The sequence below is a fragment of the Vombatus ursinus genome, unplaced genomic scaffold, assembly GCF_900497805.2.
Source record: "Vombatus ursinus unplaced genomic scaffold, bare-nosed wombat genome assembly UNPS02000580.1, whole genome shotgun sequence".
Classification (NCBI taxonomy): Eukaryota; Metazoa; Chordata; class Mammalia; order Diprotodontia; family Vombatidae; genus Vombatus; species Vombatus ursinus.
In genome coordinates this window covers 22742-39440 of record NW_020940358.1, presented here as the reverse complement: position 1 = coordinate 39440, position 16699 = coordinate 22742, and the positions used below count along the sequence as shown (strand labels likewise).

The 16699-nt window shown below is 39.4% G+C and overlaps 1 protein-coding gene across 1 annotated transcript; it reads left to right on the top strand.

Moving 5' to 3' along the window:
* Positions 1-11683: 11683 nt before the first annotated feature.
* LOC114032814 (late lactation protein B-like) lies at positions 11684-16319 on the top strand. The gene is made up of 7 exons (XM_027848287.1): positions 11684-11793; positions 12495-12622; positions 13298-13368; positions 14743-14853; positions 15508-15609; positions 15840-15866; positions 16193-16319. The coding sequence occupies exons 1-6, from the start codon at positions 11707-11709 to the stop codon at positions 15863-15865; spliced, it is 525 nt and encodes a 174-aa protein (XP_027704088.1). The 5' UTR covers positions 11684-11706; the 3' UTR covers position 15866; positions 16193-16319.
* The last annotated feature ends 380 nt before the right edge of the window (positions 16320-16699 follow it).

Sequence of the window (16699 nt, the reverse complement as noted above, 5' to 3'; positions counted from 1 at the left end):
TAACATAGAGGCTGATAATAATAATTAACATTTATATAGCTCTTTAAGGTTTATGAAGTACAATTATTATTTCATTTGAACCTCACAACACCCCTGAACATAGAAGACCAGGAGCCTTTTTTTTTTTTGGGCGAGGCAATGGGGTTGTGACATGCCCAGGGTCACATATAGTAAGTGTCAAGTGTTTGAGGCTGGATTTGTAACTCAGGTCCTCCTGACTTTAGGGCTGGTATTCTATCCACTGCACCACATAGCTGCCCCAAGGAGCCATTTTCTTAGAGATAGGAGGTAAAAGGATGTGAATGGTTTTCAAAAGATTTACAAATGACCAATAACCATGGGAAAAGTGCTCCAAAGCATTAATAATATGAAGAAAACAAACAAGGCAGAAGTAATTGCTGTCACAAGTTTCTACACTTTTTTCACAGGCTCTCATAAGAGTGATATTTTACAACTGAAGGAGACTTCAGAGGTCTTTGTATCCAAACTCCTCATTTTATAGATAAGGCAAAGGAGGCATGGGGAAGCTTTGCCTTGTCCAAGGTCACAAGGGTGGCAGGCACTAGAAGTGGGAGTTGAACCTAGGTTCTCTGATTCCTGAGGCCCTTTCCACTGCACCCAGTAGCAATGATGCTGCATTTCATGATAAAATCTTTGTAAGAATTTTTTCCCAAATAATATGACTACTTGACAGGGCATAGGGAAGGGGAGAGAAGTTCAAAAAGATTTTAGGGTGAGATGCTACTTTGATATTTAGTGATAAGACCAGGCAAGAACCAGAAACAGCCATGCTGGAGGATCACAGAAAACCTTCCCAGAAAGAATTGTCCTTGAATGTACTTTGGTGAGAACTCATTGATGAGGGGAACGGGCAGCTCCCTGGGGCATCAGGAAGCGGCAGAACCCAAAGTGTAGCTAGTGAGAGCATGGGTGGATATGCTGGAGCCGCTTGAACTGGTTCCTTAAAATTTTCTTTATGAACATTTTCACCTCAGAAGTGAGCAAACATTCCAAAGTAGGATTTGGTTTACAATTTTGTTAACTGTCTAGACTTAAGAAAATGGGAAAGAAAATGTTAATAATGCAGATTAAACTTAAAATGTGTGTACTGTACACATCCTCCCCCTCCTCCCACTCCCAGCTGGTTGTTAAATATTTATTTACTGGCACACTCCTGAGTGTGGGATGTTGAGACAAGAGTAGGAGCCCAAAGAAAAAGGAAAGTGACTTGCCAAGGTAAAGTAACAGGAACCAAGGCTTCCTGAATTCTAGTCCAAGTCTCCTTCCACAACACTTCATTTCAAAACATGGACACCGCCAAATTGCCTCTAAGTGATTTGATAAAGATCACATTGGTAGCTTCATCCAAGGGTCCTGGAGTTGAACAAACCCACCTTTTAGTCCATCCATAATGCAGTTGGCCACAGTTTGAATGGGAAAGAACTTCCTTTTACCAGTTTTAAAGTTCTCAAGGAACAACAGGTTTCATGGTAGGACGATGCTTAAAATAATATTTTCTTTGCAACTACATGGTCCTTGGAGAAAGCTGGAGGTAAAGCTGTCAGACTTTACCCTGACCTGGTTTGGGGAGTGAGGTGTACCTTTCGTTATGTGCAGAGAAGCAGGTGTGCAGCACGGTCTTAGCTCCTTTATTTATATTTTTTTTGAACCCTTGTTGACTATGGCCACATTTTGTCATAATGCAGACATTGATAATAAATAATGCAGACAATTGAGTTTGGATCTGGGTCTCTGGATTCCTTTGCTGCTTGGGGGCTTGACTATGTAGGCCCAATACTGAGAAAGGTTTTGAGTGTGTAAAGATGGCCTCATAAAGAGTCAGGAAGGATTTGAGCAGGGCACTAACAAAAGAGAGCAGGGCAGCTGGGTGACTCCTGGGCTTGGGCTCCTGGGTCAGGAAGACCTGACTTCAAATCAGGTCTCAGACACTTACTAGCTGTATGACCCTATTTGCCTCAATTTCCTCATCAGTAAAATGAGTAGGAGAAAGAAATGGCAAACCACTCCAGGATCTTTGCCAAGAAAACCCCAAATGGGGTCACAAAGAGTTGGACAATGACTGAACAGCAACAACAATAGCAAATAACAAAGCGGAAGTTAAGAGAGAGAGGGCCAGAGCTTGACATGGGGGAAAGGAAGGGGATATGAATTTAATAATCAACTTCTATGTGGCAGGCACTAGACTAAGTATGTTACCAATATTATCTGATTTGATCTTCATAACAATTCTGGGAGGTGGGTGCTATTATTATCCCCATTTTACAATTGGGGAAAATGAGTCAAATAGAGGTTAAATGACTTTCCCAGGGTCACATGGCTAGTAAGTATCTGAGGTTGAATTTGAACTCAGATCTTCATGACTCATCTAGGCCTAGAGCTCTATTCACTGTGTCAAGTAGCTGCCTTACCTAGTGTCATCCTTCTGGAAAGGATTGGATCAGTTGTGTGTTCTGTCAAGCAGTTTTTAAGGTTTTGTTTGTCTCCACAAAAAGGCTAGCTTTGATGTAGCTTTGCCATTCCTTCTCTTTTCTACTTTGCTCTCTCTTCTGTCTTGTATAAGAAAATGTCTTGGACTGGGAGTCAGGAGACTGAGGTTCTAGTCCTGCCTCTGCCCTAACTTGCTGTGTGATTCCAGGTGTAACAAGAGTGGGCTCTGCATATGCAGTGAGGCCTACTTTTGGTTAGGGCTTGTCTGACTGAATGGAGGCAGAATAGACATTTCTAGCCTCTGCTCCCCCCACTCATCTCCAAGGCAGACTTTTATTCCTTCCAAGAGAAGAAGCAGGAGTTTGGGGCCAGAGGCTTCCCTGCTTTCCTCAGAGAGGAGTATTAGGCTAGAAGTATATACATCTGCTTCCTTAAATATTGTTAGTCTAGGAGATATGAACAAGTTCCATCTCACTTCTTATCATTATTGGGGAAAGGAGGACCCCAAACTCTATGTGCAAACTTGACCCTTTTCTCACCAAATTCAATTTCTACCATGAACACACATGGTGAATAGTAAAGAAATCCATTTGTCCATATCATAGCAAAACAGAATCAGAGAAGATACACATGGAAGAATATATAATGGACAATGCAGAAGCAACTCTTTCATTGGAAGTGAGATGGCTCAGCTCAATGATGAGCAAGCCCTTGATCTCACCCAGGGGAGAACTCCCTCCAGTTTCTGGAATAGCAACCTGGGGGTAAGGACATGATGAAGAACGGCAGCTCCACTTCTGTCTTCCCAGGGTCTTTTCCTTCAACAACCTAAAATGGGCTTGGCCTTCTCCATCTTCTCTCCAAAAGCCGGAATCCAGAAGCTCCTGAGGAAGCTTGATGCTTGATGACTGAAGAGTCCTGAAGAGCACTGGTGGAGAACTGAAGATGGTCTGATCTCAACAACTCCACTCTACCCCTCATGTAGGCAGGGTAGGGCATTTACCTTCACCAATAAGGAGAGAGTCCCATGCTAATGGGCTTTAGGACAGGGGTTACACAAGCAAATTACTTCCCCTTTCTGGATCTTAGTTTTCTCACCTGCAAAATGGGAAAATCAAATGTAAAGGACATGGCATCACACATACTTGGCTACCACATCCTCTTTTTCTGAGCTGGATCTTTTACCCCTACATGCATTCCAATTGGCAGTTCTGGAGGGTTTCCCTCACACTGCTACACCTTACTTTCAAGGACTTAAATGTAAGTCGTGGAGAAAATATAAATCTGTAGTTGTGACAGTAGCTCCTGAGGGCCTTCTATTGGGCTTCCCATTTACGTAAATCAGCCACGATGATCCCATTAGTTCTTAAACATGAGTCATTTACTAAGTGAGAAGGCAAAAGCAAGCATAATTATATCATGATATTGATGGAATAGGCATGGAATGCCTATTGGAAGGCAGAAAGGAAGGCAAGAACAAGAATAACTAAAAAAAAAAGTTTCTCCATAAACTTGGGTCACACTCTCTTACTAATGCACTCAATTTCAGTGGGGGGAAAGTGGGCAAAAGACAGTCCCTGTTCTCAAGGACCTCACAGTTTAATGTGGGAGACAACATGCAAATGATATGTTCAAACAAGGTATTTATCTATCTATCTGCACTTAATCCTCAACATTCACACATTTATCTTACGCAATTTCAAGTATCCGATCAATTTTCTTAGTAATCTTGTTTTCATTTTTGCATTGGCAGTGGTGCACATTTGTGGCTAAGCATAGTAGAGAAAAAAATGAGAGGTATGATGTGAACAAGTTTGTGGAATGTTTGGTATCCTACCAGGCACTTCACTGGGTGTCATTCACCCTACCACTGAAGAGTAAAGGGCTCCCCATGCATTCATTTCATATTTTCATTATTTGCCTTTAAAACTCAAGTTTTATGTTGCAGTTGTGCCCTCAAAGCATAGTATAATTCCTTTGGACTCTAAGGTAATGTTGAGTCTTTTTGTCTTCCAACAGTGATAACTAAAGTCCTAGCAATGTCTCTTTTGGTTTTTAGAGGGTGGCCAAGGTAGAGAGGTTTATAGCAGTATAGTAGTATGTGGCATAACACCCTCACACTGCCATCTCACATAGTAGAAAGTAAGGTTCAGGTTAAAAAGTGTTTTCATTTTAATAATTTTATTTACTGTATAGTATTTATGGTACTGTAGATTTCATGTGTTATGAAAAGTGAATATTGTCTGAAATCAATGTTTTTTTAATTGGGGTATTAGCACAAAAGGTCACAGAATTCTAGGGAATTACTAGCAAGAAAAAATATTTTGTGCGTTACCAATTTTTTTTGTGTGTGTGTATAATGTATTTTTTGGGTTATTTCATGGCTACTGTGTTACAAAAAGTCCATAGTATCAGAATTTATGTTGTATTATAAAGAATTTTATGCAGAAAAGTGTATTTTCAGCAATCTCTAGCAAAAGATTACAGTTTTTGGTGGTCACAAGAATCTAACCTCATATTTCCCAGAAGTTCACTGTAATAACATCTTCATTTTTTACTTTAGCTCTGCTTTCTAGTAACAGTATCCCTGTGAAAAGGATTCACTGTGCTCTATCTATCTTAAGGAGGATCAAAGCAAAACACTAGTGAGGAGGGAAAGGGAGAAAGAAAGAAAGGAAAGCATAAATAGGGGGAAGGATAGAGAGAAAGACATGGATAGTAATCATAACTGTGAATGTGAATGGGATGAATTCTTCCATAAAATGGAAGTGGATAGCAGAATGGACTAAAAACCATAATCCTATAATATGTTGTTTACAGGAAACACATTTGAAACAGAGAGACACACAGGGTAAAGGTGAAAGGTTGGAGTAGAATATATTATGCTTCAGTTGAAGTAAAAAAAGCTGGAGTAGCAATCCTGATCTCAGACAAAGCAAAAGCAAAAGTAGATCTTATTAAAAGAGATAAGGAAGGAAGCTACATCCTGCTAAAAGGCACCATAGACAATGAAGTAATATCATTACTAAACATATATGTACCAAATGGTATAGCATCCAAATTCTTAGAGAAGTTCAGGGAGTTACAGGAAGAAATAGACAGCAAAACTATATTAGTGGGGGACCTCAACCTCCCCCTCTCTGAACTAGATAAATTTAACCACAAAATAAACAAGAAAGAAGTTAAGGAGATCAATAGAATTTTAGAAAAGTTAGGTATGATAGACCTCTGGAGAAAATTAAATGAGGATAGAGAGGAATATACTTTTTTCTCGGTGGTACATGGCACATACACAAAAACTGACCATGTACTAGGATATAAAAACCTCACAATCCAATGCAGAAAGGCAGAAATATTAAATCCATCCCTTTCAGATCATGATGCAACAAAAAATTATATGTAATAAAGGGCCATGGAAAGATAGACTAAAAAATAATTGGAAACTAAATAATCTAATCCTGAAAAATGATTGTACCAAACAACAAATCATAGAAACAATCCATAACTTCATTCAAGAGAATGGCACTAATGAGACGACATACCAAAACTTATGGGATGCAGCCAAAACAGTTCTTAGGGGAAGTTTTATATCTCTAAATGCTTACATGAATAAAATAGCAGAAGAGGAGATCAATGAATTGGGCATACAACAAAAAAATCTAGAAAGAACAAATTAAAAATCCTCAATTAAACACCAAATTAGAAATATTGCAAACCAAAGGAGAAATCACTAAAATTGAAATTAAGAAAACTATTGAACTAATAAATAAAACTAAGAACTGGTTTTATAAAAATACAATAAAACAGATAAAGCTTTGGTTAATTTAATTTAAAAAAAGAAAGAAGAAAACCAAATTACCAATATCAAAAATGAAAAGAGTGAATCCACCACCAAGGAAGAGGAAACTAAAACAATAATTAGGAACTATTTTGCCCAACTGTATGCCAATAAATTTGACAATCTTAGTGAAATGGATGAATATTTACAAAAATATAAATTGCCCAGATTAACAGAAAAGGAAGTAAAATACTTAAATAATCCCATCTCAGAAAAAGAAATTGAACAAGCCATTGATGAACTCTCTAGGAAAAAATCTCCAGGGCCAGATGGATTTACAAGTGAATTCTATAAAATATTCAAAGAACAATTAATTCCAATACTATACAGACTATTTGGGAAAATAGGTGAAGAAGGAGTCTTACCAAATTCTTTTTATGATACAAATATGGTGCTGATACCTAAACCAGGAAGAGCCAAAACAGAGAAAGAAAATAATAGACCAATTTCCCTAATGAATATAGATGCAAAAATTTTAAATAGAATATTAGCAAATAGATTACAGCAACTTATCACAAGAATAGTAAATATACTATGACCAGGTAGGATTTATACCAGGAATGCAGGGCTGGTTCAATATTAGGAAAACTATCAGCATAATTGATCATATCAACAACAAAACCAACAGAAACCACATGATCATCTCAATAGATGCAGAAAAAGCTTTTGACACAACACCCATTCCTATTAAAATACTAGAGAGCATAGGAATAAATGGAGTCTTCCTTAAAATAATAAATAGCATCTACCTGAAGCCTTTAGCAAACATGTAATGGGGACAAGTTAGAAGCATTTCCAATAAGATCGGGAGTGAAACAAGAATGTCCATTATCACCACTGTTGCTCAATATCGTACTGGAAATGTTAGCCTTAGCAGTAAGAGAAGAAAAAGAAATTGAACTTATTAGAATAGGCAAAGAAGAAACAAAGCTATCACTCCTTGCAGATGATATGATGATATTCTTAGAGAATCCTAGAGAATCAAGTAAAAAAAACTACTTGACATATCTTAAGGAGGATCTGGAAAGGCTTTACATAGAAGGTGAGATTTTAGCTGGAACTTGAAAGAAGCTGAGAGAGCCAGGAGGTGGAGATGAAAAGAGAGAGTGTTCTATGCATGATAAAAAGCCAGTGAAAATGCTCAGATCTGGGAGGTGCAAAGTCCTGTTCAAGGAATAGCAAGTAGGTCAGTGTTATTGGATCAAAGAGTACTTGAGGATTGGATGTATATAAGATGTAGGGACTACAGAAATGTGAGCTATTATTGTTGTCCTCTGGAGTAGCTTTGGATTCTCCAGAGGACAACAATAACATTGTTATCATTTCTTCAAATGCGACAATAGTCTATTACCTTCACATAGGCATAATGATTGGATCTATGATTTCACTGAACTAGGTGAAGAAATTCCCTCAACAGATTCAGGTTGGCACTCTTTCCTGCAATTCATAATCTTAGAGTTTCCTATAGCACTGAGATGTTAAGTGATATGCCCAGGCTCACACTGACAATGTGACAGAGGTGGGGCCTTCTTATATCATTTTAAAAACCAATTTGCTAAAGGCCTAGTTTATCTCCAGGGTTTTTTTTTTCTATTATGAGTTTTGCTGCTAGAAATATTTTTGTACAGAAAAGCCTCTACTCCTCCCCCCTCAAGGACATCCTTAGAGCATATTGGAGGCTGCTAAGTGATGTAGTAGATAGAATGGTGGGCCTAGAAGAGTCAGAAAGTCCTGAGTTCAAATCTCTTCTTAGATACTTACTATGTGACCCTGGGCAAGTCACTTAACCTCTGCCTCAGTTTTCTCAACTATAAAATGGGGATAATAATGGTATCAGCTTCCTAGGATTGTTGTGAGGATCAAATTAGGTGATATTTGTAAAGCATTTAGCACAGTGCCTGGTACCTAGTAGGTGCTATGTAAATGCTAATTATTGCTACTGCTATTATATTATTTTCTATTAGTGAGAGCACTGGATCCAGAGGAAGGAGTAGATGCAGAAAATTAAGGTTTAAAGTTTCTTGGGCCTGATGAATGATTATCAAAGGAAGAAACTCAGTTCAAGTGTGAGGGCTTGTGTACTGAATGAGTGGTGTGGACACTGTGCTCATAAGATGCACACATTTTCATAGTGCCTAGCCTTTTTGAGAGTAGTCCTGGAAATTCACTCTCTGGGAGATGAAGGATTCCAGGAAACATTTCAAAGCTGACAATTAATGATATCATTCTGGAATCATGTAATCTGTATGACTTACTCACAGTGGTGGAATGGAAAAAGACTGGGAAAATTTAGATGAATATAAGAAACCTGGAAATGTCTATTGGGGAGGTGGAGGGGCTCAGTATTGGACCTATATATTGGGTATGATAAGTTCCTTGTGGCATAATAAATGAGTCCATGACAGAACCCATTTTCTTTCTCACAGCTGCCAAAATAATTTTCTAGTGTATAGTTTTGAATATGACATTCTTTGACTCAAGTATCTTAAATGAATCCCCCATTGACTCTAGAATAAAATACAGCCTCCTCAACATAGAATTTAAAGGACTTTGCAATCTGACCCAGCCTATCTTTTTGGCTGATAACACATTACTTAGTAAGTAAACAAGTATTTATTAAGTACCAGACCCTGTGCCAGGCACTGGGAATACAAACACAAGTAGAAAGGAAAACAGGGGGCAGCTAGGTGGTGTAGTGGCTAGAGCACTAGCCCTGGAGTCAGTAGGACCTGAGTTCAAATTTGACCTCAGACACCTAACACTTACTAGCTGTGTGAATATGGGCAAGTCACTTAACCCCAATTGCCTCACCAAAAAAAAGACCCTGACCTCAAGGAGCTTATATTACTTCTTTTTACACACTCTAAGTCACAGTTAAATGGGCTTGCTTGCTGTTCCCCAGACTGAGTTACAGCTCCTGTCTTCATGTCGTTATGAGGTCTGTCTTCCATTTCTGGAATGTACTTCCTCACTTCTGCCTCTTTAAATCTTTAACTTTCTTCAAGAATTAACTCTGGATGGGGTAGCTCAGTGGTGCAGTGGATAGAGCACTGGCCCTGAAGTCAGGAGGACCTGAGTTCAAATCTGGCCTCAGACCAAACACTTGACACTTATTGGCTGTGTGACCCTGGGCAAGTCACTTAATCCCAATTGCCTTAAAAAAAAAGAATTAACTCTGGAGCCACCTCCAGCTGGAAGCTTACTGTTTTATAAAATGGGAATAAAGCCTATAGTAAGTAATCAATTAGTCAACAAGCATTTATTAAGTGCTGACTGTGTCAAATCACTTCCACCAAGCTTGCATTCTAGCACATTTATAAATAAGAAATTATGAAATAGACAGAACATAAATTAAAAAGTGATGGGGATGTTGGGGAAAGAGAGAAAGATTCTAAACTGGAGGAATTAGGAAAATTTTCCATAAAGAGGTAGCAATTGACTTGAACTTTATTGGTGACATCATGAGGAATGTCAGTGACTTTCTCCTAGAGATCAAGCCAGGAAGAAGGAATAACTTAAGTAACTAAAGTTTTCTAAATCTCTGCTTAGTTTTTAGGAACATCCTCTATATCAAGGGAACCATTGTATAATGGGGAAAGCTAACAGATCACCTCCAAAATGCCTTTATCCATGCTCTGCTGGTGATCAATGGAGACAGTGCAATACTTAGAACAAATGACCAGAACAATCAACAACCACAAAGACAAACATAAAATCCCCCAACTGTGGTCACTGGTTTTTGTTGACAGCATTCACCTTTGAAAGGTCATGGAGCTGACTTTACAAAGGGGCACTCTGTACTGAAGGACTAGGAATAACTTAAGGAGAAAAAAATTAGGAAAGAAAACAAATACAATGCAACCTTTTCAGGAGCCTCCCTAAAACACAGTGTTCCCTGCTCTTTCTTTGTCATACCTGGGGTATAGGCAGATGCCTTCAGTTTAGTTTGTTTCAGATGAGTTCAATACAATTCAATAAGCATTTATTAAAAGGCTATTATGGACTCAGGAGTATGGGAGCTATTGGGACAAAACACAAAGACAAGGCATGGTCCATACTTTCTATAAGATCACAATCTAATAGGCAAGATGACTGGAGCACATTTTAAAAGCTAGATGACTGGTACAGGTAGCAGGTGGTCACTAAGCTCTGAGAAGGAGGTATCACTGTGATCAATCAATTAATCAAGGCATTTATTAAGCCCCTACTATGTTCCAGGCACTGTGTTAGGTGCTGGGTACACAAAGAAAGAAACAATATTTTCAAGGATTGTTCTCAAGTAAGTTCTCAAGAAACTTACATTCTAAGGGGGGAGTCTACCAAAATGAGATTAGAGGTGTGTCTTAAAGAATAGAGGATATGAGTGGGCAGAAAAGAGAAGAAAAGAATAACGTGAACAAAAGTAGAGAGGGGGCCATATATCAGGTGTGTTTAGGAGACAATTAGGAATCATATCAGTCTGACTACCTGGAAGAGAGAGTTCAAGTAGGGGAGAGTCAGGGATCAGCAAGAAACAAAGACATAAAAATTTGGGGTCCAGATAATGGATATTAGGTTACATAGTTTAGAATTCATGCTGGAGACAAAGGGCTATTCCAGAATAATAGAATCTCAGAGTTGAAAGGGGCTTCAGAGAACATCTATTCCCACTCATGCCTAAATAGAAATTTCCTTTACGAAATCCTCAACCAGTGTTGATTCAACCTTTACACGAAGACCCCAATGAGAGAGTATCTACTGTCTCCTCAGGCAGCTCAACTGTACTTTTGGACAGTACTAATTGTTAGAAAGTTTTTCCTCAAATCCAATCAAAATCTGCTTCCCTGCAACATTAGCCCATTATCCCAAATTCTGTCTTTCATTTGCTCAAGGAATCAGCAAACAGGGTACTTTCCTTGGCTTTGGAGCTGGGGGGCACAGCTTCCAACAATTTGAAGCACCTAATTCTAAGCACCTGACCTGATTCTAAGCACCACTTGTCTAATCCTTCTCTCATATGAAATCTCTTCAACTACATGAAGATAGCTCTCAATTCCTCATAAGTCTCTTCTCTGGGCTAAACATGGTGACTTCTTATAACTGATCCTTGTATGTTATGGTTCTGAGTCTCTTCACCATCCTAGAAGATGCAGACACTCAAAACAATAGGTCTTGTTGATTCTTTGGATGAATTTTAATGAATAGTCATTGAAAAATCAAAAAGGTGTGATGATTCCAAAGATAATATGCTATTTTAACCTCTCCCTTTATTCCCGTTGATCCATTGTATGACAAGCATTGTGTAAAAGAGAGATCAGTTTTCAGTGTCACACTGATCTCAGGATATATAGAGAGGAAGATTTTAGGAGAGGAGCACACACATTCTAACCAGCTTCACTGGGTGACCGATTGAAGGGAAGGCCCTGTGAAAGTCTGTCAGGATGAAGGTCTTTTTCCTAACCATAGCACTAAGCCTGTTCTCCATCCTTCAAGCTGAAGAATCAACATCTTCAGAAGAAGCATTGGGGGTAAGGCTGCATTGGGAAGTCTTGTAGATTGGAGGGAGGCATGCATGCTAGTAAGAGGCTGTCATTTCAAAATTAGGATCCCACCAGATTCTTCTCAGGAGGATCTGGAGCTGTGAGACCCCATTCTACAAGGGGCAGCAACTTTAGAGCTATGGACTCAACTAGAAAATATTGAATTGAATCGATGCAGGAAGTAGATGCTATATCAAGGATTTTATTCTTCTTTCACTTTTGATTTCATTTACTCTGTCCAGAGTGAACTGGAAATGGGGAATATGACCCAGTTAATTTTTATCCCTACCAACAAGCATTCCAAACAAGTCATATTCCAAAGTGGAATTAGGTCTCGAAGGATTCGATGTCACCGTCAGCAGGGATTTAGTTTGTGGATTCAAAGCCAAATCTCTGCTTCAAATTCGGTCATAGAACATTTGGGGCAACTTTATAGGTTTGGGTTCTCAAGACTAGTTCAGCTGAAGTCCCGACCTCTTCCTAACAACTTCTCATTTGATTATTCTGCCACCAGGTCCATCATGACCCCTGAGGTAAAGGCTCAGCCAATTTTTGTTTCAGCTAGGGTTATGATCAAAGAGGTGACCAAGTGTAGAAGAACTTAGCTGAGAAAGTTCATGCATGGGAGAGACCTGCCTCCCTCATTTTTCCTTCCTCAAGCCCTGGTTACAAATTATGATTCTCTCTAGGGCACATACCATGTACATGCTGTTGTGTCAGACAAGGAAATTCCTGAGGAGAAGAGGCCTAAGTCCCTCTCACCCGTTACCTTCTCCCTACTTAATGATGGTAATGTAGAGGCCTCATTTACCTTCAGGTAAGTAGTCTGCATAGAATAGTCCTATCACCTGGTTTATTCTTTTATAGCCCCTATTTCAGGACCACAACTAGAGCTGATAATTCTATGTTCTCTGCTTACCTAATCTGACCACACTTAGTAGTTATGTTTTCATATATGAATATGAAGATTAGGCTTATTTTATTTTATTTTATTTTATTTTTTACCACCAATGGGTGAAATGCTTACTTAGCACTCATTGGCTGACTTTCTGAGTCACTGTCTAACTGCTGATTAGATGGGCTCAGGCCTCCTTTCACTTTCCTTATTTCCCCTGTTGATTCCTCCATCCCATAGCATTCATGACACAAGTTATCATCATAGATTATACATTTCAGCCTACTCATTTCATATATCTCTCACCATTTCCCTTAGGGTCACCTGTGATTTTGATTCCTTAGAGATCATGGTGTTCTGTGGTTCCCCTGTATAGCTTGACCTCCAGAATATTTGATGATCGAAAGATGCATGGGAAATCATACAGTTCTTTATGAGTGGAAATAGAGTACAGACACGGATACTGGTTTGCTTCAGCTGCACTTTCCTTAGTTGAGAACTGGGTCAGGAGCAAGGGAATCAAACCACCTTTTAAGATTTTTGATAACATTACTTCTTATCTCCAGCAAAACTATTTATACGTATTCTGTTTTTCAGGAAGGAGGGCAAGTGCAAAGAGACTAAAGCAAAATTGGAGAAAACAGAAAATCCCAATGAATTCACCATGGGTAAGTGACTCAAACATGCCACATTAAAGGGACTCTAATAAAGAAACACAGCCTGGGGTCAGGTCTCCGAGATTATTTGAACTTGGTACCTCTCTGTAGCCCTACAGTCCAAAGGCTGAGCCTGCCTGACAGCACACAGTGACTTGGGCAGCTTTTTTCCAAGACATGGACTGAATTAATCAGTGGGTCTATCTTCCTGAAGACATAATTGACTATCACTGGGCCCAATTTAGCTTAGGGTGGCAAAGCAGGCTAGACAGCTGCTCTTATGGTTTGCATTGGAAAACCACAAGAACACATACTTAGCCTGTTTATTCCTGTTGAAGTCCTGGTTCTGAAATTTTTGCCATGAGATATTTCCTTGGTAAAGGCATTGTCTAATGGAAGCTATTCTGAGGATTCACATGTCTAATTCAGGAAATGTAGGAGACAAAAGTGTACATTAATATGCTAATACCAAGAACACGGGGAGTACTATTCAGAGTGATGTGCAAAGGTGGGGTACCATAACATAGATGTGTGCTTGGGACCCTGGAATTAGAGGCATATGGAGGGTAGGAGAGACACAAAGAATAAAATTGAACTGTCTCAAAATTCTGTTGCGGTTGGAGGTAGATGGATCCATTTATGTACTGGTCAGAGTAGGTCAATGAAGCATGTCCTAGAGATCTGGCATTGCCCTCATTCACTCATTTAACCAAGATGTATTAATTAGCTCTAATATTTAGAGAATCATGCTGTTCAATGAGTAAGGGGTAAAAGTCTAGTAAAACACCATTCCAGCTTAAGGCACAAACACCTTGAACCAGACCTATGATTAAACTGATATTGGGAACTCCCTCTCAGTGAGTGAATATCAATGCAGATCAGCAACCACTCTCCAACTTACAGTCTTAGAGAGTTGCCTGGGTCCCTGAGAGGTTAAGTGAATTGCTCTGAATGAGAGCAAGGTCTTGAACGCTGATCCACCTTATGCCAAGGTTAGGTCCCCATCTATTACACCACACGTCATCTCTGACTGTATTAATTAACCTCGATGAGCTTCTGTTTTCTCTTCTGTAACACGAAGAGTTAAGACTAAATGTTCTTAAGGTCCCTCAAAATTCAAAGTCATTTGATCCTGTGGTCTTATAACAGACAATATTACAAAATGACAAGTTCATTAGCAAGATACAAAACCAAGTACCATATGAGGTTGAAGGGGAAGCTGCTCTAGTCAGGGGATCAGGTCATACAACTCTCTTCTGTGATTCCCGGATGCCAGCTATTTACCAGGAACACTGAATCTGAAACTTGCCCCAGCCTCTTCCCAAAAGATATTTTCTAAGAGGATTAAGGATGCTAAAAGTATATCTCCCCTCCACTTCTCCACAGATGAGGGAAAACACCATGTGTATGTAACCAAGACCTCTGAGCCAAATAGTTGGATTGTCTATTGTGAAGGCGAGCTCATGGGCAAACAAGTCAAATGGGCCAAACTTTTGGGTGAGTAAATCCCAGCAAGAGAACAGTGTCAATATTCAGGGCAGCTATTGGAACCTGCCCACTGGGATTCCTCCAGAGAGGGAGTGGGGGGAAATTTCTCCTGTCTCCATTCATTTTGAACTTGATGCAAATCAAAATCCAGTAAAAAGGTTAGTGGATTCCATGAATTACTTTGAAGGTCTTGTCAGCTGCATGTTTGATGGTAACGTAGGTCTTATTAAGTAATGACTTTTCTAGTTGCAGGTGCTAACTCAGTCTTTAATGAGACAGTATGAGGGAAATCCTGCTTTGTTCAAAGCAGGAGAAGGAGGGAGAAGGCAAACATGCATGTGTCATCATTCCTTACCCCTTTCCTCCACCACTTTTCTGGAGATTTTAGGGCATTAAGACCATTTTGTTTAGTGTGAGTGTGAGAGATTTATATAAGAGTTTTCTGTAAAGATAATGATTTGGGGAGCAGTTGAGGTAGGGAATTTGTTGGCAGAAGATAAATTTTCCAATCTCCCCTAAGTTCTTTCCTGTTGTTTCTTCATGCTGTCATTCAGCTCACTAGGGTGCAAAACCCAGAGACTTTCACAATAGAGGGTGGCTATTATAGAGAAAAGGATCAGACAAGGGTCTAGTGGCAACTAACAATTTATTCTCTCTCTGTAGGGGCAAGCACAGAAGTGGACCCTGAAGCTTTGAAGGAATATCAGGAATTCATCAAAGAGAAAGGATTTAATGAAAAAAGAATCATCTCTCCTAAGCAGGAAGGTAACGATAATGGAGTTTTGTTTCCACTCTGCCCTGTCCCTTTATCCCCTGTCGTGTACTCCCATCCCTTCCCCCCCCATTCCAGTTGTTTTCTCACCTTAGAAATTGTTTTATACTAACTTCTTAGCAGACCATACCTAACTGCTTAAACCATGGTCCAGCTTGGGAGCTTTGTGGTAGGACGTACTTTTGGCAAATAATCACATTCACATGTGTCTTTGTTTCTGCAGAGGCCTGCATCCCAGAAGATGCTTAAGGTATGTACTCTTTAAAGACTTCTAGAGCATCTTCCAGAATAATCTAGAATCCTAAACATTAGCTGGGATTTAAGTGTCCACTTGGTTTAGCTTAGTCATGGGTAGGTGAACTTCCAAATCATGCTTGATGGATGCATGATTTTTTAAAAAACATATTTCAAATAGACTTCAGCCTCCCCTTGAACTTCTATGCTAGTGTGTAGTATGCGTTTTCTGAACCTCTTGCGCCCTAGGACTGGGCCCTGCTAGCTCATGGGAAGTTGTCATTTCTGGTTCCTTATGCAATCCTAGGACCGTTTACTGACTTTCCCTTTGATGTTTTCTAGGAGGAGACAATTCCCATCAACCTCAGAATTATGGTATCCAGAAAATCCCCACCATCTCCTCAGATGACCAATAGGTCCCTATATCTGGCTCCTCTCCTTAGCTGCCTCTTATACGTTCTAATATTTTCTTTCCAGTGTTAATAAATGTGTGAAGCAATCACTTTTGGCTCAGTCTCTCTCTTTCTTTTGAGTCTTTTTTTGGGGAAATGAATAAGAAATCGGTGACACCTAGATCAAGTACACTTGCTTGGGGGGGAGGGGCAAGGACCTTGTACTTCCAAAAGTTGAGAGACGTATGGTTTCTATAGGATGTAATCAAAAATTCTATATATTCCAAAACAGCTGGGTGAAAAGTTAAAATTAGGACAGTCCAAAGATTATAAGTAGAGCAACTGGGTTTGTGTTCCAGAACACCAAAATTGAACATTTAAATCCCTTGCCACTGGAGGATGGGCTAAGTTTCACAATAAATTTACAAGCATTAATTTTCAAAATAGTAAGCTACCA